Source organism: Sycon ciliatum, chromosome 1 (genome assembly GCF_964019385.1).
Source record: "Sycon ciliatum chromosome 1, ocSycCili1.1, whole genome shotgun sequence".
In the NCBI taxonomy this organism is placed as follows: Eukaryota; Metazoa; Porifera; class Calcarea; order Leucosolenida; family Sycettidae; genus Sycon; species Sycon ciliatum.
In genome coordinates this window covers 9,312,940-9,334,288 of record NC_088643.1, presented here as the reverse complement: position 1 = coordinate 9,334,288, position 21,349 = coordinate 9,312,940, and the positions used below count along the sequence as shown (strand labels likewise).

The 21,349-nt window shown below is 49.1% G+C and overlaps 1 protein-coding gene across 2 annotated transcripts in view; it reads right to left on the bottom strand.

Moving 5' to 3' along the window:
- The window catches only part of LOC135812356 (ral GTPase-activating protein subunit alpha-1-like), a 54,143-nt gene that overhangs the window by 8,169 nt on the left and 24,625 nt on the right, over window positions 1–21,349 (bottom strand). For both annotated transcript variants that reach the window (XM_065325736.1, XM_065325742.1), the window contains 16 exons: window positions 20,620–20,678; window positions 19,466–19,577; window positions 18,481–18,582; window positions 16,804–16,869; window positions 15,409–15,528; window positions 14,016–14,166; window positions 13,531–13,589; window positions 9,952–10,297; window positions 9,382–9,623; window positions 6,587–6,762; window positions 5,607–5,720; window positions 5,097–5,168; window positions 4,478–4,601; window positions 3,908–4,060; window positions 755–931; window positions 66–193 (listed from right to left, as the gene is read on the bottom strand). In XM_065325736.1, the coding sequence (XP_065181808.1) occupies window positions 66–193; window positions 755–931; window positions 3,908–4,060; window positions 4,478–4,601; window positions 5,097–5,168; window positions 5,607–5,720; window positions 6,587–6,762; window positions 9,382–9,623; window positions 9,952–10,297; window positions 13,531–13,589; window positions 14,016–14,166; window positions 15,409–15,528; window positions 16,804–16,869; window positions 18,481–18,582; window positions 19,466–19,577; window positions 20,620–20,678 (2,201 nt within the window). The remainder of the gene's footprint in view (window positions 1–65; window positions 194–754; window positions 932–3,907; window positions 4,061–4,477; window positions 4,602–5,096; window positions 5,169–5,606; window positions 5,721–6,586; window positions 6,763–9,381; window positions 9,624–9,951; window positions 10,298–13,530; window positions 13,590–14,015; window positions 14,167–15,408; window positions 15,529–16,803; window positions 16,870–18,480; window positions 18,583–19,465; window positions 19,578–20,619; window positions 20,679–21,349) is intronic.

The window sequence follows — 21,349 nt, the reverse complement described above, 5'->3', positions numbered from 1 at the left end:
CAAGTACAAGTGTATGTGTGCATGTGTGTCTGCGTGCATGTAGGCGTGCGCACACGTGAGGATACTAAGCCTGGTAGTAAGCTAGCTCAGAGCGGCGAGCACGGCTTGCGTTGATCGCTGTGGCACGCACCAGTCCGGGCAGCGTACACTTGTCCACAACCGCGCCGTCAAACAAAGGACCAAAGAAAGGAAACTGCAAGGACAGAGCAAGATTGCACAGACTTTGTCTTAAGGAGAGAGATACACAGGACTACAGCACATGGACACAGGGAACACATACTTATATGCATATATGCACACAGACCCTTGCAAGCCTGCACCTACTGCATAAGTACAAATTTTCGATTGGAATTAACTTTCGCTATATTTGTTAGGGTGCACGGAATAGCTAAAGTTCGTACCAAACTAAAGTTTTATTCTGAACGTTCGAGGTGACAGACCTCGACGAAAAACGAAATCTAGTACGTAACAAGCCTGCTGGTGGAGTGATCTAACGAAAGATTTCGTGAACGAAAATTTGTACTTATACAGTGCACAGTAAAACCTGTAACTAAAGACCACTGTGACTAGTGACCAGCCTGCTACTACAGACCACTTTGCCGGGCACTGACGGTCTCACATTCATACATGGTTGTGCGGTGCAAACCTCTAACTAAGGACCACCTGCCACTAAAGACCACTTTCTCTGGCCCCAAGGGGTGATCGTTCGTCACAGGTTTTACTGTACATACATGCAAGGACCCACTGTACTTACAGACTTTCCGTCACGGCTAGACTCTTTCTTGAGGATCTGCACGCGATACAGGCAGTTCTGCATTGGATAGATGACGATCATGACAAGACCAAAGTCGGTGCGGATGATGTCGCGGCGCCAGTCTCGGCTGTGCTCACTCCACACAATGAGAATCTCATCATTGCCGATGTGTCGCAACTGTACACACAACACACAGACACACACAGACACACAGGCACACAGACACACAGACACACACACACGCACGCAGCGTGATCACAGTGGGTAGAAAGTAGGGATGAAACATTATACCGATTACTCGGAACTTACTCGTTTTCTCTATGATCGCTACTCATAATGCTGTTGTCGAGTATGCAGTACACGTGCACGTATGCTACACTTACATATACAGTAAAACCAAGGGGTGGTCGTTAGTCACAGGTATTACAGTAGATCTACGGTTCATTTGAGTGCACCCGCGTATGACCTGGCCCTGGCCCTGGGTGCAGCATGCAGTCTACGGCAGTACTGCATTCAAGTACTTGAAGTTGGCCAGCTTAGCCGTAGGTGGCACTGGCTGTACCTTTATGCTCTCTTGCTTATGCCTCGTCATCATTGCTTTTCTGGTATGGTCCATGTTTTATTGTATCATTGTGTTACTTCCCGTACAAGAGGCCGATTCCAAAAAGTAAAAAAAAAACTGTCGGTATGGTCAACGTCAGCACAACCGCGGCCTGCGCGACTCAACCAAGGTGACAAAGTTCACACCTTTTGCTGTCGCCTTCGCACTTTTTTTACTGCGTACACTGCAGTTAAACAAACTGTGCCGGACATAGTCGACGCGCCTGTTTGAAGGACACTGAGCGCGTCTCTACCATGTTTACAGGCTTACACAAGAGTAATGCAGTGCTTTGATATCGATGTGGTGCATCTACATATGTGCTCGTATGCGTCGCTGTGTGTTCTTGCTTTCGCTTTGGCAGTTTTCGAATTTTCGATGCAGTTCTGTTCGAGTAGTTTGTCGTGGATAAGTGACAGCAGTGAGTTGCTGTGCCTTTTTTTGGCGTGATGGCAGCCACGCCGTCGAAGATATTGCGAGTGAAACGATCTCCGGCGTGGGCGTACTTTGACGAAAACGGCCCGTCGTCCATTGTTTGCAAACTCTGCAGTGGGAAACCCGTGCGTCAGAGCGGTACCACGAATTTATTCAATCATTTGAAGACGCACCATAAGCCCCCGTGCCTTAAGTTGTAGGTGGAAAGCAGAGTGAAGATGCGAACAAAACGGCAGTAGGAACGAAGCCAGTGTCGCCGTTCTTCTGTAGCGACCAAAAGAGGCCATGCGACAAGAACCGAGCTAGACTGATAAGAGACTATATCTTGGACTGGATTGTCGACTCGATTCGTCCCCTGTCGATGGAAACTGATGCAGGATTTATTTATCTAATGCACGTCTGCGAGCCATCAGACTCAGTGCCATCAAGGACCTACTTAGCTGGCTGCCTGACCACTGTCATCAGTGGGCAGGCATACGTCACGCTAAGTCTGCTAATGCCGATAATCTCGCACTTGCACTAGACAGTCTCTGCAGCTGCTGCAGAGTCTTCCTCGCCTGCTTGCCATCGGGTTGCAAGTTACAAAAGTGCTGACGTCAGCTTAAGCGGAAGTTCCAGGATGCCTTCCAACCTACTCCGTCTTCTCTTCCTCTTCTTTGTTCTGCGTTGGATCCACGGTTCCATCACCTGTCATTTCTAGATGATGACAGAGCAGAAGCAACCAAGCAAACCATCTCTGACCATGTACACCTGCAAAAGAAAGCTGTCAGTCTGAGACCAGCTGAGGATGAGTCTATTGAGCCAGCTCCGAAGAAGCCTAAGCTGACAGGCCTGAGCCGACTCCTTGGTCCGCCTGCCAAAGTCGCATCCTCCGCTACTGACCTGAAGGCTGCCGTTGGCAGAGAGCTTGAGCTCGTTTCATGGAGGAGAACAAGGATCTCAACATGAATCCCCTGGCTTGGTGGAAGGTTAACCACCATCGCTTTCCCCATGTTGCTGAAGTAGCGAGACGCTACCTGTCAGCCTCAGCAACGTCTGCTCCCTTCGGAACGATTACTTTCATCGGCGGGATTGCTGGTTAACAAGCTGTGGTGCAGGCTCAGTCCAGCCCATGTTGATGCAGTAATTTTCCTCAACATGAATAAGATGCTTCGTGGTACCAGGCCATCAGCCTACCAGTTGCCCCTGGCTTCCGCTACTACGGCCACTTCAGTGCGCTCCGCTGGCAGCCAAGTTGCAGAGAGTGATGAGGAAATTGACGGCAGCTACTCACCTCCATTCCCAATGTTGGATGTGCCAGACTCCAGCTCCAGCGTAGATGCCGAGGATGCCGATGAGTAAAAACTGACATGTTGTGACATTGAACAGTGATCTCGCTCTGTGATGGTCATCTGCTAGCATTAAGGTAATATGTTTTTAAAGAGCCTGAAGTGTGTGCTTCTTCTTAGTTTTATCGCATTCTTGTCTCCATGGAAACTGTTTGCTATGTGCGTTTGATTACGCACTTGAATCGATTCATGAATGGCATACCCGCCGTTCGATTTCATGTTATGAGCCCTGGGATCAATTCGAAATCCATTCACCCTATTCACATGGTGTGATGTGAATAGCGCGAATCGATTCAGGAATCAATTTGCGGGCATAATCGAACGCACTCACTTACTTACAGTACTTTACTGTGTACACAAGTCATTCACGCACTGTCATCATGTTCCGGAGATCAGCTAAATTTTGAAACGTCGTACATATCCAGCATGCTTGTTTTGTGATAACTCGATCTTTACAAATAAACGGTACTCGATAAGAAGAAATGGACGATCGTTCCATCCCTAGTAGAAGGAGTACTATCACTAAAACTTGATCATCTCAAATCAGATTTCTGGTGAAAGTGGACGCACCCAAAAGAATACACTGGTGCACTCAAGCGTTGCACAGCCTTCTCATGTTGATATTTACATGACACCCAAACACACCCAAACCAGATGAAAGTAAAGAGGCGTTAAAAGAACACATCGTTTAACTCCAGCTTAGCATATTCTTGTTTACAAAGGTCCACATTAAGTTCATTAACATGACCCCCCCCCCCCCACACATACACATGCAAATACACACCCACCAACCTTGGTGAGCTGTCCCCGTTCGTCTGAGTTCTCCATGCGGGTAGCGACATGGAACAGGACCTCGGCCGTACTGCTACAGTAGTATGGTGCAGTGGTCCGGGTCGTGCCCGGCTTAAGACCACCCTTGAAACCGGGATGCTGTTGAAGGTCGACCTGCAGGCACACACACAGCGTAAGGCATGGACGAAGGAATAGCACATAGAGGACTACGATACTCAATGTCTTTCCTAATGTTCTTAATGTGGCCTTCTATACGTATCCTGAAGAATTACGTCAGAGGTTTGCTGCTATTGAGCAGGACATTTGCGTTGCTCTCTTCTGACAAACTGCCTATAGCCAATGGAAATGTCTACCCTTCAACTGGCACACAATCTGAAACAAGCAAGGACGGATGTAAAAGATTCCTAGGATAACCGGTCATTCGGGCTAGGGCGTACTGCATGTGTGCGGCAGTGGGTGGTTTTAAGTGTTAACACCAGCTTGAATGTGGACAGCAACACGCAAATACACGTGTGGCCAGCACAAACGCCGTTGAACCAGTGGCAGCGGTATGCTGGAGATGGCACTAACCTCCCAGGTCATTGCGGCCAGGAACGTTTCAAACGCGGCACTGCCGGCGGTGTTGGACAGGATGGATTCCTTGTCCTGTTGCCCGTGATGAACGTACACTATGCCAATCTTGTGAGTTTCACGACTGCCCCGGTACACAGTGAGCACGCCAAAGCAGAGGAGAACACAATTACAGACGGCTGGGCAACAAGGAGAAATCTATGTACACAGCGGCAATATCATTGCACAACCAAACAAGACACGTGATACCAAAGTGACACAAGTTATGTTGCTGAACCCTTGCAAAAGTGCTCAATGCCACGAGGGCAGAGCCAAAAGCACAAGTGATCAATGGAACTAGGCAGAATTAAGCTTAAGGCCCCAATTCCATTGCTAACTTGTGATACCAAAGTGAAATGCACGCAAGCCAAACGACTACGGCAAGGACAGAGCTATGAGAGAAACTCAATCGTTGTGTTAATGGGCAGGCGTGTAGCCCGCATGGGGCACGGGCACCCCCCCCCCCCCCATTAGACCTAGGTTTAGCATGCACATAATGCCCCGTGAATGACATGCGCGGCCCTGATTGGGCCCCTATTCGATTTTTGGGTTGAAAGTCGGTCGAAGAAACGTAGCTTACCAGTGCCGTGAATCCAGGTTCCGGAGCTCTCTCAGCAGCTGGTCGGTTTTCTGAAGTAGATTGAACTGGCGCCTGTAAGATGATGGGGCAAGAAAAAGAGCAATACACACAGTTCAACACAGCAGGGCGATACTCTGGCAGGTTGAAATCTGGCTTTGAAATAATGTTTTGCTATCAGGCTCGGGCTCATTTTGTATGTGCTGAGCTGATGAGTCTACAAAGGATGAAACAGTTCAGTCTGCAGATTCAGCAGGACAATACAAACAGTCAGTTCCACACAGCAGGGAAGGTCTCAAGGTGAGTACACTACAGTATGCAGTGCTCGCGGCTACGGCGGTCACTGAGCAGGCCGTGGCAAAAAGCAACCGGCCATAGATGCCACTCACGCTCTGAACCACGACACACGCATTATTTACCTCTGGGCAACTGGATCAGCTGCTAAACTGCTGTCCAGTGATTACGTGATCATCAAATAACCAGTGTGCGTGTGTCATAGAGTCCAACACGTACCTCTTTTCACTGTCCAGGTTCAAGAATCCCAGCTGCGTGAGCAGGCATCTGCAGGTCTGGAAAGGTGCAGGGGTAGGCATCATCTCACATGGTTCAATGGGCGATGCGTCCATCCTGCACAACAACAGCAAACATGAGGGCATAATTATTACCTATGGCTATCATTAAATCACCATACAGCTAAGCCATACCCATGCACGGAGGTAGGCGGTCAGGGTCAGTAAAACAGGAATCGCCATATTGCTATACCATACCCATGCAAGGTGGCACATGTACTAATATAGGTAGGAATGGCCATACTACTAAGGCATATCCATACATGGTCACGACTTGTCTACTAAACCATTATCATGCACGGTGGACTACTAAAACATGCCAATGCACGGTGGTACCAAGGTAGGTAGGAATCACAATACTAAACCCATGCATGGTGGTAGTGAGGTAGGTGAATGGCCATACTACTAAACCCTACCCATGCACACTTTGCACAGAGCATACTTGCCAACCCCTGGCAAACAGTTTCCTTGACACTGATGACGCTTTTCCTTTATTTTGCCCATTTTCCTTGATTTGCAATTTTTACATCATAATTGTGCAAAATGTTGTATATGACATCATAGTGACGTCACCATGACCACAAAACATTCGCAAAATAGTACAGCATGTACGACAAAAAAGTACTTTTTCATGCGCCAACTCAAAAGTTCTCGCTCGCTAGACCTTCGTTTACTTTTAGCCCAGCACTGCGCGAGCGAGCGTCCAAAACACTGAAAATCAACAAAAAAGGTGTTGACGGACATTTCGAAAATCCAGTAGATGCTATAACTTTTCCGGTATACCGGGCGGAAAGCGAGTTTCCTTGATTTTCCCGGAAATTCCGGTAGGGTTGGCAAGTATGACAGAGGACTACTAAACCCAACCCACACATGGTGGTACATGTACTAGGCTAGGTAGGAGTCACAATACTAACTAACGCCTACCCATGCACTGTGGTAGTGAGGTACGTCTGCTCGGACGAGTGCTCCGTCTCGATGACGTCCACCATGTACTCCTCGACCGTGTCGCCGTACATCTGGTCGGCCTGCACGGGAAAGTCCAGCGGGCGGTCGTCGGAGGCGCGCACTTCCGGACTAGACGTTGTGATGTAGTGAAGCAGCTGAATGATCACACGCACGCATGCACGCACGCACGCACGCACGCATGCACGCACACACGCACGCACGCATGCACGCATGCACGCACGCACACACACACACACATACACACACACACACGCACACAAACAGCACAAAAACACATTTCTTATTGCAGTAAAACCACTCTAGTATGAACACCAAGGGCCAATGGTATTCATTCGCAATAACGAGAGTTCCTCTTGTATGATTCTATACAGCCGGACCAGTTTACGTATTCATGTATTGATCTGTCGTCTGCTCTCTGTTGCATTCTTAAATGAATTGTCTGTGTGCACACGTGCGTGCGTCTAGTTCTCCGCGAACTATGCCATGACGCTGGTGACAGACGACTGCATGGAGATGCTGGATCAACAGGATCAACAGCTTGACGACATTGTCCGCAGCTTCTGGGACGTCGAAGTGGTCGGCCTCGCTGAGAAGGATAGGACGTACCGCACACCAGCAGGGTGCGAAGCTGAAACCATGACGACAGCCGCACTCCGACACGATGGCGAGCGGTACGAGGTGGCATCCCCTGGATCGAAACAGGTGGCCCCATCGTCCAGAACAATCGCTCAATGGCAGCGCGTCGGTTGGCAAACCTCGAGAAGACGCTATCGTCGAAGCCTGAGATTCGCACGGCATACAACGGTGTCATGTCCTCACACCTCAGCAAGGGTTACATCTGCCAGGTGCCGGACGCAGAGGTACTGGCCGACAAATCTGACCAGTGGTTCCTGCCGCACTTCCCGATCGTCCGTCAAGACAAGAGCACGACCAAAGTGAGAGTCGTGCTTGACGCAGCGGCATCCTGGGGCGGACACAACGTCAACCGTGACATGCACGCCGGCCCGAGACTGCAGAACGACATCGTTCACATCTTGCTGCGCTTCTCGGCAGAACCCGTCGCACTCATGGGGGACATCAGGGAAATGTTCCTGCGAGTCAGCCTCCGTCCGCAGGATCGGCGCTACACCAGGTTCCTGTGGCGTAGTGCAACCAACGAGCTGTGCAAGTACGAGTTCGATCGCCTCGTCTTCGTGAAGTCGTCGCCATACCTGGCCGGATGGGCATTGTTGCAGACAGCGTACGACTTCTCGTCTGATGTCACGGCGAGCGCAGGCCTCGTGAAGCTGGTGGAGGACAGTTTCTACGTCGACGACACGCTTCACTCGTTCCCAACCGAAGCGGCTGCCCTGGACGCGCAGCAGGGTCTCACGGAGCTGCTCGGGAAGGGTGGATTCCGCTTACGCAAGTGGCTCAGCAACTCACCCAGCGTGTTGCAAGCGATCCCTGAAGAGGACAGAGCACCGCTAGCGACCGCGGACGTGAGCAGCGGCGCACACTGCACCTTGCCGTCGTTGAAGACGCTGGGCATCACATGGCTGGCAGACAGGGACCAGTTCACCTTCGTCTACCTCCCACCGGCCGAGACGCAGAAGTTGACGAAGCGTGCCGCACTGCGAAAGCTGGCGACCATCTTCGATCCTCGAGGTCAGCTGACACCATTCACAATGGCACGTGTCGCCACTGCTTGCTGGTCGATACCTGCTGAATTTACCTGCGACATTTCATTTGTGGTTGTGGCGAGCAGTTAGACTTGCGCTCACTTTTCCTTTCTTGCCAGTACTAGTCTTGTATTCTTTGTTCACGGAAGAAGAATTCCCTTTTACATCTTAGCCTTGTTTGTAGTCACTGAGTGAGTTATCAAAGGTGTGCTTGTGAGAAACAAGCCACCTCTTTTCCATACTTTACACCTAGTCGAGTACACAGTCATGTATCAAAGAGAGTTATGAATACTTGTTCTGAGTTATGAATACTAGTTCTGAGTTATGAATACTTGTTCTGAGTTATGAATACTTGTTCTGAGTTATGAATACTTGTTCTGAGTTATGAATACTTGTTCTGAGTTATGAATACTTGTTCTGAGTTATGAATACTTGTTCTGAGTTATGCATACTAGTTCTGAGTTATGAATACTAGTTCTGAGTTATGAATACTAGTTCTGAGTTATGAATGCTAGTTCTGAGTTATGAATACTAGTTCTGAGTTATGAATACTTGTTCTGCTAAAGCGCCACAATTATGCCCCACCACATATACTCTCGCTGCATACTGCTAGCAATGTGCAACCTTCGTATAATTTACGTCGCTCTCGTACTTGGCACTTGCCAACTCCGAGGACTGATCGCTGTCTCCATTCTCCCCTGTACAAGGCCCTTCACTACTTTAATTGCTTGCCCACCCAGCTTCGCGAAATCCCTTCTCGTGCTCTCTTCAAATCCCAGATATCCCTGCTGTTGCACAACTCTGTATGCTCGTGTAGCGACCACCCCTGCCCGTACACTTAAGTAGTCATTAACCCCAAGGCTCTGCCCACCCAATTCTTCACTCTTTCTCCTTTCTTTCACTTTTATCTCTTATTGGCCACTGGCTATCGTGAGAATAAAGATTTGAAACAATCTGAACTAGGACACCACGTTTCCTGATGATACGACGGCCAGGAACGGTACTCCCAGCTTTCAAAGCATGCACAAAGCAGCCACAATGGTCAGGGAGACAAACAACGTATTCTGACAGCGTTCTATTCTGCTCTCTTACCTCCTCCAGAACATCACCATCCACTGCTGAGAAGGAGTCACTGCTGGGCAGATCAGCGATGACAGCCAGGTTGTCCTTTCCGTCGAGGCCATTGATCGCAGCCACCGTTCGGGCAGCTATGCTGCCTGGAATGAGGCTGTCCCTTACGGACATAGCTTGCTGGTGCGACAGCTGAGATAGCGACTGGCCACGATCTGTAGACCGGCTATCATCTGCTTCACGAAGCCCGGTCTTGGATACACCTGAAAAAGCAGTGGCAGTGGAACAGAGTGAGTTTCGACAATGTACGGAAAGTGGTAAGAAATGGGCAAGCGATCTGGCTCTTGCTAGATTCACAGCTAGAGTCTAGAGCAGAAGGTGTTGCTTATAAATTATACTAAGATTCTTCTTCCGGGTGCATCATACACGGGAACCCCTACACCATTATCAGAGCAAGTGGTCTCTTTGCTGCAAATTCCTACTATCCCAATCAAATTTTTTTCGCTCCTCAATTCCAACCAGATTGGAGCCCATGGACACTTGTATTTAAAAAAAGAAAAAGCAACAAACAGCACCGTGATGCAGACTAACCGGGAATAGGCGCGTCGTGCGGCGGCACCGGACCGTGCAGATACGACGAGTCCCAGCACCACTTGCCGGCCACGTCGCGCACAATCACGCGCGCCACCGTCGAGCCCTGCACCACCTTCCCGCCGCCGTCGGAGTGCTGCGTCTCCGTCGCCGCCGGTAGCTCGATGAGCGACAGCAGGGACGTGTTACCGAGGGAGAAGAACTGGACGCACGGCGACTCAAACAGCTCCTTGTTCAGGTCCGGAGAGTCGGTGACGTCGTGCGACTCCAGTACGGACGAGCCGAAGCTGGCGGCGCCGCCGCTGAACGGGAAGTGGCCAAGCATGTTAGCCAGGTGAGAGATGACCTGAGCAGCATGAACAGTTACAAAGTACAGTTGTGCTCGGTGAAATCCGACCCAAAGTGTACTGTAAAAGCAGGAATTTTCAGCAGTGTAATATTTTCGGTATTTCCCAAAATCAACGGTTCGGTAGCGCGGAAATTTTGGTAACCAGCTTTCCGTACTGCAGTCGGCATGCTTGTACATATTAGAGCCGGCGCAAGCGAAAAGGGACCTTATCCTGCTGCACGTGATTTTGAGAAAACCGCACTTGAAGTGAATCAGCTGATTCTCAGCTGTCACGTTCGGATCGAACTTGAAACTGTTCGTTTTTTGGCGATACGCGACTTCTTTGGAGCTCAGTCATTCTTTCTATTGGAGAGCCAGTATCCTACAGCTCCTGTAGAAGAAAACCCTGGCTAAATCGACCCACGTACCACCGATCGGCGATCAAAATCGATCGACCGTGACACGTCGACACCTCCGCTGAATAGAATCGCACGCGCGAGCGGAAAGACAAAAAGTTGCTTTCACAGTTTCAGCGCAGTTGTCTTGCCGTCTTCGCTTTCTGCTAAGTCCTTGTGTCGGCGTAGCTCTTCACTATGAGCCATCGTAAATGTTTCACTGTGAACGAAGCGCTGAAATCTCTCCTGGAAGAGGATGAGGCTGAGGTTTTTGGTGAGGAAGACGAGTCGGACGCCAGTGATGTTTCGGTTCAATCTGACGACGGCGACGATGATGGCGATGACGATGGTGAACACTTTCTTGAGCAGCGAGTGGATGTCGACGCAGCAGCAGAGCCGTATGTCGGAAAGGCAGAGCCCAAACCTCCGCAGGCTAGCTCCGCAGCAGCTTGTGCAGCGACCGTTGCGCCGGGAGAGGAGGATGACACTGTTCGTCAAAAAGAGAACTGCGGATGTTCAAAAAATTGCTTGCAGCAATTTGACCCAGCTGACATCGAGACGTCGATCCTCAACATGAGAGAAATGGAGTCGCACGAGAGTGAGCTGGTGGTCCTGGGCCTTCTTGAAGCTTTGAGTCATCCTGAAACAGTTTTTGAGAGTGGAGAGAAGCGCAAGAGGGAGCGCTTTACCTACAAATTCCAAGGACTGACTGTATGTGTGGGTGCGTTCCGTCACGTGTACGCACTGTCTAGCAAGAGGCTGAAACGGTACAGAAGCCACCTGGAGAAGAATGGGCTTGTGCCACTAGTGCACGGCAACACAGGCAAACGGCCACACAATGCCCTGGAGTTTGCTGTTGTGAAGTACTGCGTGGAATACATCACTGGGCACGCGGAAGTGTTTGGAATTCCACATCCTGCGCCGCTCCGTGGCAGAGACGACACGCCACCTATCTTCCTTCCAGCGTCGCAAACGTACAAGTCCGTGCATGGAGACTTCTGCGACTGCTGCCACAAGGAGGGTAAGAAGTCTGTATCCTTGTCGACGTTCCGCTCCATCTGGCACCAGACATTACCGCATATTAAGTTCATGACGGCTCGCATGGATGTTTGCCCTGTGTGCGAGGACTTGCGGCGCAACGTGATGGCGGCTGGGAGTGAGGAGCAGAAGGCGACCGCATGCACTCAGCTGACTGACCATGTTCATAGGGCCCAGAGGGAGAGAGAGAGCTACCGGCAGAGAACCACAGATGCTGCCGCTGAGCTTCAGCAAGTTTCAGCCATGTCTCCTGCTGATCGCCCGCCGTTAACAAAGTCCCACTACACGTTTGACTTTGCTCAGAGCGTCAGCTTGCCGTATACGGCCAGACAGGTAGGACCACTTTACTTCAAAGTGCCTCGGAAAGTCCACTTGTTTGGTGTATGTAATGAAGGCGTTGGTCAACAGGTGAACCACATTATTGACGAGGCAGAAACCATCGGTCCTGACGGCAAGAAGAGCCACAATCCGAACACTGTAATTTCTTTGTTGCACGACTATTTTTCCACGTCTGTTGCTGATGAGTATGACTGCGACCTACATGCAGATAATTGCGCAGAACAAAACAAAAATATATCTGTTATAGCTTACCTTGCATGGCGTTGCATTGTGAATTTGCACAGAAGTATAACATTGTCGTTTATGATAACCGGCCATACCAGATGCCTAGTCGACGGTATGTTTGGCTTGGTTAAGAGGAAATACCGTCGCTCTGACGTGTTCAGCATGCAGCAGTTAGCAGATGTGGTTGACTCCAGCGCTACCTCCAACATCCATCGACGGATCCCTGGCAATGTGACCTGGTTTGAGTGGGATACGTACCTCGCCCGGCTCTTCAAAAAAGTCCCCAACATCAGCCAGCAGCATCATTTCCGGTTCTCATCCGACGAACCTGGAGCAGTGGCAGTGATGGAGCTTGTGGATGGGATGGAAACCAAGGTGCAGCTGTTGAAGACCACACCTGAACAGGTGAGGGCAGCAGGCCTTCCCCAAGTGTTGCCCCCAGCAGGTCTGTCACAAGAACGCCAGAAGTACTTGTTCAAGGATATCCGCCCGTTTGTGGCAGACCCTTACAAGGATGAGCTGTGTCCGCCTGTGCCGGAGGAATGACAAACTTGCGTAGTGCAACACAAGTTTTGAGCCTGATAATTGCTACAGTCTGGTGCTGTGTCAAAGCTAAATGCCTCAGAACATTCTATTATTCTTGTTGTTAGATCTAAAATGCGGCGTGCCTGCGTGGTACGGAAGGACGTGATGGCCCATCAGACGTCACGTTTGGCACTATAAATTCCATCACAGTGAAACTTATGCCAACTGCCTAGTAGTGTGTGTATACTGTATCCTCCAGCCCTTCTGCTGGTGACTCGAAGGCTTCTGTAAGGCTTCTATGGCCAAATTATTGCAATTTACGCATTTCAAAGATTATTCGTGAATATGTGCGATGTTTTGGTGAAAACAGTGTTGATTTAAACGTCCGTAACTTTGCTATATGTTGATGGATTTTCATTCGGTTTTTTTTACCTGATTCATACGTTCTCTGGCTACAAGAATCCGTTGCTAACTCAAAATGCCCAAAAAACGGATAAGGTCCCTTTTCGCTTGTGCTGGCTCTATAAATTATATTTTCGGTGCGTTTTACTTTCGGTAAAAATTACCTGCACCGAAGTTACCGGAAATAAAACACCACCGAACATTTCTGCTTTAACAGTATAGTTGGCGCCCTCAACTTAGACAAAGAGAGACAGACACAGAAGGAGAGAGAAGAGAGAAAGGAGTTACGATCTTCGCATTAACCAGCATGGAAAAATATTCACTCACCGTAGAAGCAGCCACTTTCACAGCTGGGGCAACTGCCTCTGTGATGCTCAGCTTCGCAACTGCATTGGGAAAGAAATACAAAAATCGGAGTTATCAACCAATCTTCATCCTCTTCTGTTTCAAAGATCGGAGACTGTCACTCTGGATTTTGGAACTATCAGCTGAATGATCAGATGGACGCAAGATCCAATAATGCCTTACGCCCAGGTTCTGACAGTGAACTGGAAGCTGTTGGGTCAGGTGGAGCTGCAAAAACAGGTCTTTAAAAGGTAGTTGTAACCTGCCATCTAAATGAGGGAATGATCCTTTCACTTCTTGAATGCACTGCTACCAGATTGCCATAAACCCCTTGTAACGTTAAGGACACCAAGTGATATAATTTATCAAGCCCGTGCACTGTGCACATACGCAGCACCGCAAACGCATTTAGATGTCAATCGATGCCGCAGCACACGTGTATTCCCCGGCCCGAAAGCACCACTCACCATTGACACTGGAGCCGGGCTTGCCGTCCGCGGCTTCTCTCAGGCTGTTGTTGCTGTTCTGTTGCTCCGAGTTGACGGACAGCTTGCTCTGCGAGCCGCCGCTCTCCGTACGCCGTGGTGCCGGCTCCCCTTGCACCAAGTTTCCCAGAACCTGATCACAACAAGAACACACCACAGTCACACACATGTATCCCGTCTTCTTCACAGTGACTGCTCATACGTCACGGTTAGCAACAGAGCAAGACCTAGCACTGCACACATCCACTACACTATGGCGAGCATTGGCTCGTGAACTGGGCCACATACGGCACTGCTCGAAGAGTGCATGCATTGCGCCCGCTAACAAAGGGCTGTACTAGTATTCAGAATTGATTTTTATACTTCGAAGTAGTTTACTGACTTTGTTTGATGATATGTGCAATTCATTATGCCCGGACAAGAGGCTTTACTGAACAAAGGGCTGTCCACACACAAGCCAGTTATAACTGCCCACACAAGCCTGCCATAGCCGTACACCTTAGCCTACTATACCCGGCCATATATGCCTGCTATAGCTGCTCAAAGACCTGATAGCCGGCCATATACGCCTGCTATAGCTGCTCATAGACCTGATAGCCGGCCATATATGCCTGCTATAGCTGCTCATAGACCTGATAGCTGGCCATATACGCCTGCTATAGCTGCTCATAGACCTGATAGCCGGCCATATACGCCTGCTATAGCTGCTCATAGACCTGATAGCCGGCCATATACGCCTGCTATAGCTGCTCATAGACCTGATAGCCGGCCATATATGCCTGCTATAGCTGCTCATAGACCTGATAGCTGGCCATACACGCCTGCTATAGCTGCTCATAGACCTGATGGCCGGCCATACACGCCTGCTATAGCTGCTCATAGACCTGATGGCCGGCCATACACGCCTGCTATAGCTGCTCATAGACCTGATGGCCGGCCATACACGCCTGCTATAGCTGCTCATAGACCTGATAGCCGGCCATATACGCCTGCTATAGCTGCTCATAGACCTGATAGCCGGCCATATATGCCTGCTATAGCTGCTCATAGACCTGATAGCTGGCCATACACGCCTGCTATAGCTGCTCATAGACCTGATGGCCGGCCATACACGCCTGCTATAGCTGCTCATAGACCTGATGGCCGGCCATACACGCCTGCTATAGCTGCTCATAGACCTGATGGCCGGCCATACACGCCTGCTATAGCTGCTCATAGACCTGATAGCCGGCCATATACGTCTGCTACATGTATAGCCGTCCACACATAGGCCTGGTACATGTATAACTCTGCACATATTAGCTTGCTACATGTATAGTTGTGCACACATTAGCCTGCTCGCGCCGTGCACACATTCGCCTACTCTGGTGCTTACCAGGAACACACTCTGCATGAGTGAGACGTCCGGCAAACCCTCAAATTTGAACGTATTCAGTTTTTCCGTCGGGATGGTCATCACCCAGTCCAGCAGGCAGAACAGAATACGGATGCAGATCTAAGCAAACAGACGGATGGATGGGCGGACAGGCAGATGGACAGACGGACGGATGGATAGACAGACGGATGGGCAGACGGATAGACAAACGGACGGATGGACAGGCGGACAGACATACAGACGGACGGACAGACATACAGATGAACACACACACACACACACACACACACACACACACAAAGAGAGAGTGTCAACCACAACACATGGGTGTTTTTCCCAACGGAAAGTTCTCATCTTCGGAACTTTCAACATGGACAAGGTAGCAGTGTAGTCAGAAGCTGAATGAAGTGTTATTCAACAGTACCATGTACCATGTACCATGTACCATGTACCATGTACCATGTACCATGTACCATGTATACTATTCAACAGTAGCCTATAGTTACAGGTATATGTATATGTACATGTACATATACATGTACATGTACGTACATGTACATGTATATGTACATGTACATGTACATGTACATGTACATGTACATGTACATGTACATGTACATATACATGTACATGTACTAGCAAGAGTACATAACCCCCCAGAGTGTGCAACGCCGATCCAGCTCTGTGTAGGGTCTTGGTCGAGCGGAATCGGATCTTCTGATGTCATGCGTACACTTCACACCAGCGCAAGGCCGGTCTCGAGGCAGGGCACCATTGTTTTTGATCCAAGAGTACCCGGGACTCCCCGGGTTCCCCTCAGATGTGTACGGTATTATGACGCAAAGATCCGATTCCGCTCGACCAAGACCCTATGCAGAGCTGGATCAGGCGTTGCACACTCTGGGGGGTTATGTACTCTTGGTACTAGTATACTGCAGAGACAGGACACTGAGGGAAGGTAATGAACATAACTGCAACGCTCTTCTGTTGCACACAACACAACAAAAACACCGAGGCGGACAAACTGTCTTTGCTTGGAACATGCAACGTGCAATCGACCTTGTGAACAACGACCTCGGGTACAACAACTCTCGCAAATAACGACACAATCTTCAGGCTTGGTGACCATTTGACTGCGTGCTTTCAACTTCGTGAATGATGACACTTTTGTCATGCACGATCGAGGGTGGTTATTTGCAAGACTGACTGTACGACATGGTGAGTTGTTTGATATTATATATTTCAAGGATTCTCCAGAGGCAAATGGATGCCTATCAAAGGGAGTCTACTGGGGAAAGGAAGTGCAGGTGGCTGTCGTAAGACGTGAAGATTGACTGTACAGCATGGTGAATTATGAAGCCTGAGTGTAGAACATGGCGAGTTGTGAAGCCATACCTTCTGGGCGTCGGCTTCGTTCATGCTCTTCTCGTTGATGATGACTGGGATTGTGGTACAGAGAATCTACGCACAAGAGAAGGCACCACACACACACACACACGCATGCATACAACCACTAAACTTGAGAACACGTCGGCACACAAACGGCGGGTGTGCAACGTCGAGTGCGGGTATACGGCTCAGAACTGCTGGTACAGTGCTTGACATGCAATGTGCACACACACGCATGCACGCACGCGCGCGCGCGCGCGCACACACACACACACACACACTTGTACTTGTTGCTCACTGCCAAAACTGGTCACGTGGGTCTCCCCGGGAGAGGGGAGAGAGACTCAAAAGGAATCTTGGAAAAATGACTCAATTGGCTATTGAACCGCCCAACGGCCGACATCCCCTGAAATCCCCAAAACTCTGGGTGGACTTGAAAATGATCCCACTTATGGGCTCACCACACCTCAGTAAGTGGGTGAGGACAAGGCGCAGACACACACACACACACACACACACACACACACACACACACACACACACACACACACACACACACACACACACACACACACACACACACACACACACACACACACACACACACACACACACACACACACACACACACACACACACACACACACACACACACACACACACACACACACACACACACACACACACACACACACACACACACACACACACACACACACACACACACACACACACACACACACACACACACACACACACACACACACACACACACACACACACACACACACACACACACACACACACACACACACACACACACACACACACACACACACAGACACACAGACACACACACACACATTTATTAACTCGAGAACACGTCGGCACACAAACGGCCGATATGCAACGTCGAGTGCGGGTGTACAGCTCAGAACTACCGGTACAGTGCTTGACATGCAATGTGCACACACACGAACAGAGTTGCGACGCACCTGAAGAAAGAGTCCACTGGAATCTAGTTACTACTCGGAGAGTCCTGCATGAAGCTATCATCATTTTGGCTGTGTTTTGCGAGAAGCTCTAGTTGTAACCAGATTCAAGTGAGCCCTTTCTTCCTGAGACTGGCGGAAGCATTTTTTGATCGATTCGGCCACATCATAGTCTTTTATGCTGTGTGTAAAATCTGGTGGGTACACATGACCTCTTCAGCAGTAAACACGCATCAGTGGGCCAACATGTTGGTGCGGACATGTGACGAAACAAGACCTGTTCCGCCGGGCCCGAGTATACAGACACTGCCGGTGCTGTGCTTCCGGTCTGTAGAAGGCAGTGAACTAAAGTCACAGTCCGCACCGCCATGTGATGGTGGACTTTGAAGTGCATCAGTGATGTGGGTTTTTGTACATGTATCACCAGTCAGTTACCCTAATTTCAGAAATTGTAGGTGCTCAATATTTTCGGTATGAGGGCAAAAGGACAGGTTAGGTGAACAGAAAATTTAGGTACAGAGAAGCAGTTCCCTACAGTATTGGATTATGTGTGTTAGTGCTTGTTCGGTGTATTGAAATTTTAGGTATGAAACAGATGCACCGAAAGTACCGAAAATAAAAGTACACCGAAAATTTGTGAAATTACAGTAACTTGAATCAAACAAACCCTAGCACTCTTCCAGCCACTCACTTCAACAATTTTCAGAGGCAACTGCTCGGGCATCATCTGCTTCACGTCCGTCAACAGGAGAATAGTGTCCAGTGCCGTGGACGCAATGGAGTGGTCTGGAAACTGCAATGACACCGCCAACCACACAAACAACACCAAACAATAAGCATTACAACTGCAAACCAAGGATCTCTGCATCGGCACATGCAGTGCTGCACCTGAAAGCCATCCTAGTTTTTGGTCAGAAAGGGCGAGATGCATGCTTCACGTTACACTATTCAACGCAAGCACTGAGCTGATCTGCGCATCTCAGGGCATCGCGTGATGCTTGGCTCTGGAATGCAGTGCATGTACCTGGGTCACCCAGCACTAGCCAGTACAGTAAAACCTGGCTAAAACGACCACTCAAGGGACCTTCAAAATGTGGTCTCTATTACCAGGTGGTCTCCTTTATAATATCCAGGGTCATTAGACTGAACATAGCATTCCTCGGTCCTTGTTGCAGTGGTCTTCTGGGAGAGGTGGTCGCCTTATCCGAGTGGTCGCCTTGGCAGGGTTTACTGTACTTTACAGAAGTGCAACGGTAAGAGCAACAGTACTGGGTCTGTGAAACGGCTAATTTTAGCACCGGGGTTATCTTAGCAATTATAGCGAAGGGAGTGTTTTCGCTAACGTTTTGCCGCGCCAATCGTAATGTAGCATGTACAGTGCAGTGCTGGTGATCTTCTCTTCTTTTTTTCTAACTCTGAAACTGGCATTTAAAATATTTCATCGCGAATTAGTTTTAGTTTAGTTTTATTCCAAGCAATACATGGCTGGGGCAGCTAATGACCACTTTGCGTGGCGATTGCAGGGTTTTTACAGCCAACCACGGCTAGCAAGGAAACGCGTAAGAAGTCAAAAAGAAAAGGAAAAGAAGAAAGAATCGGTCCTGATTCAGAAAACGCTACATTAGCCGTTTTACGGTATAACATAATCTGGTGGGTGCCGCGACACAAGCTCTCACCCGAATGGACAGGAGTAAGACGTTGATGCACTCAATGATCAGCAAGCGATGTCGACTGACATGTAGATACTCGCTGTACACAAACAGCCCCAGCATTGACAATGCTAGGCATCTGGAAAGCAAACACACACACAGACACATGTACAGTCAACTTCGCTAAAAACGACTGCGGATATAACGAAATTTCGCGAATAACGACAGAATTTCCATGCCCAGAGCAAAGTCCCATTTAACTGTAACACATATAATGAGACTTCGGGTATAACGACACTTCGCGAATAAGGACACTTCTCTGATACCCCGCCGAGTGTCGTTATACGCAAAGTTGACTGTACAGCAGTTTTGAAGTTAGACCTAAAGAAACATTTTCGTTGTTGGCGTCACTCAAGTGATCGTAAAACTGTCACCACAATTCATGCTGGCCCCAGCCACAGAAGATCCTGACGTTGGTTTTGTCAGGTGACTCCACCAATCACCGTATGTAGAAACAAGAGTACAGTCATTATGCTTCCAAGAGTGCAACACATGCACACCAACACATGCACACCAACACATGCACACCAACACATGCACACCAACACATGCACACCAACACACATTGAGCTTTGCAAAGAAGTGCAACCATGTCAAGTGCAATCTATGCACAAATTTCAGAGCTACGACAAATGTTACTGCACAGTCAGCAGTGTTGTTTGGCAGTCGCTTTGTTAGTTTTCATCACTAGTACCATATTTTCCGGAGTATACGTCGCACTGGACTATAAGCCACATCCAAATTTGTCACGAAATACAGACATCTACTGTAAATATACAAAAATTTCGGCGCTGCAAAATTTCGGCACTTCACGATTTTTGACATTTCGGCGGCGATTTATTTTCGGCGTGGGGTAGAGGGCATGGTATAGTGCGACAGATGCTGTGAAAAATTTCATCGGCGTTTTAATTTAGGCGTTTTGGGTCGGTGCCGAATATAGCCGAAATTAAAAGCTGCCGAAAATTTGTATATTTACAGTACCCTGTATTTGCCAGATCATTTGACCATCGTAGTATAAGCAGCACCAATACTTTTTGGCGAGTGATTAAAGTGGGGTTTATACTCCCGGAAAATACAGTAACCCTTGACGACACTTGAAAACATGCAAGAGCTCATCTTACCTTGACTGCCTGAAGGGCTCCTTCTTCGTAGTGTGTAGCAACATCTGCATAAGCTTGTCCTGCAGCCAACCACACAGATACACCCACAGATACACAGACACACGCACGCATGTAACCACACACGCGTAAACACACACAAACACACACACACGCGCACGCATAAGCATGCACACGTGCACACACACACACACACACACACATGTGCAAACACACACATGTGCAAACACACACACACACCACACACACACACACACACACACACACACACACACACACACACACACACACACACACACACACACACACACACATGTGGAAGCACACACATGAGCGTATTGTCCAGTGACATACACTAAGCTCACAACATAATTATGACACACGTTCGCTGGAGGCAGTTGGCGACTTTGACGCTCCTGCCAGCAACAGAAAAGATCCCCCCATCCCAGGAGTGCTAGTGGCCAAGCTGAGAGCAAAGCTATTGACATAGCGATACTGACGGATAGTGGCCTCCGGGAGATCCTCAAGAAAGCTAAGCTCCCCATCGGAAACGATGCTTCACGCTCCGACATGGTGCTCTCCCTTTGTGAAGCAGGACTTGTAAGCATCACGGAACCACTGGCAGTGTCGACAACGGTTGCTATAATGCCTGCCACACCACTAATGACGAAGACCTCCTTGCCCGTTTCTCAAGGCTGGAAAAAATCAGTGTGGGATTTAACTAACCGGATTG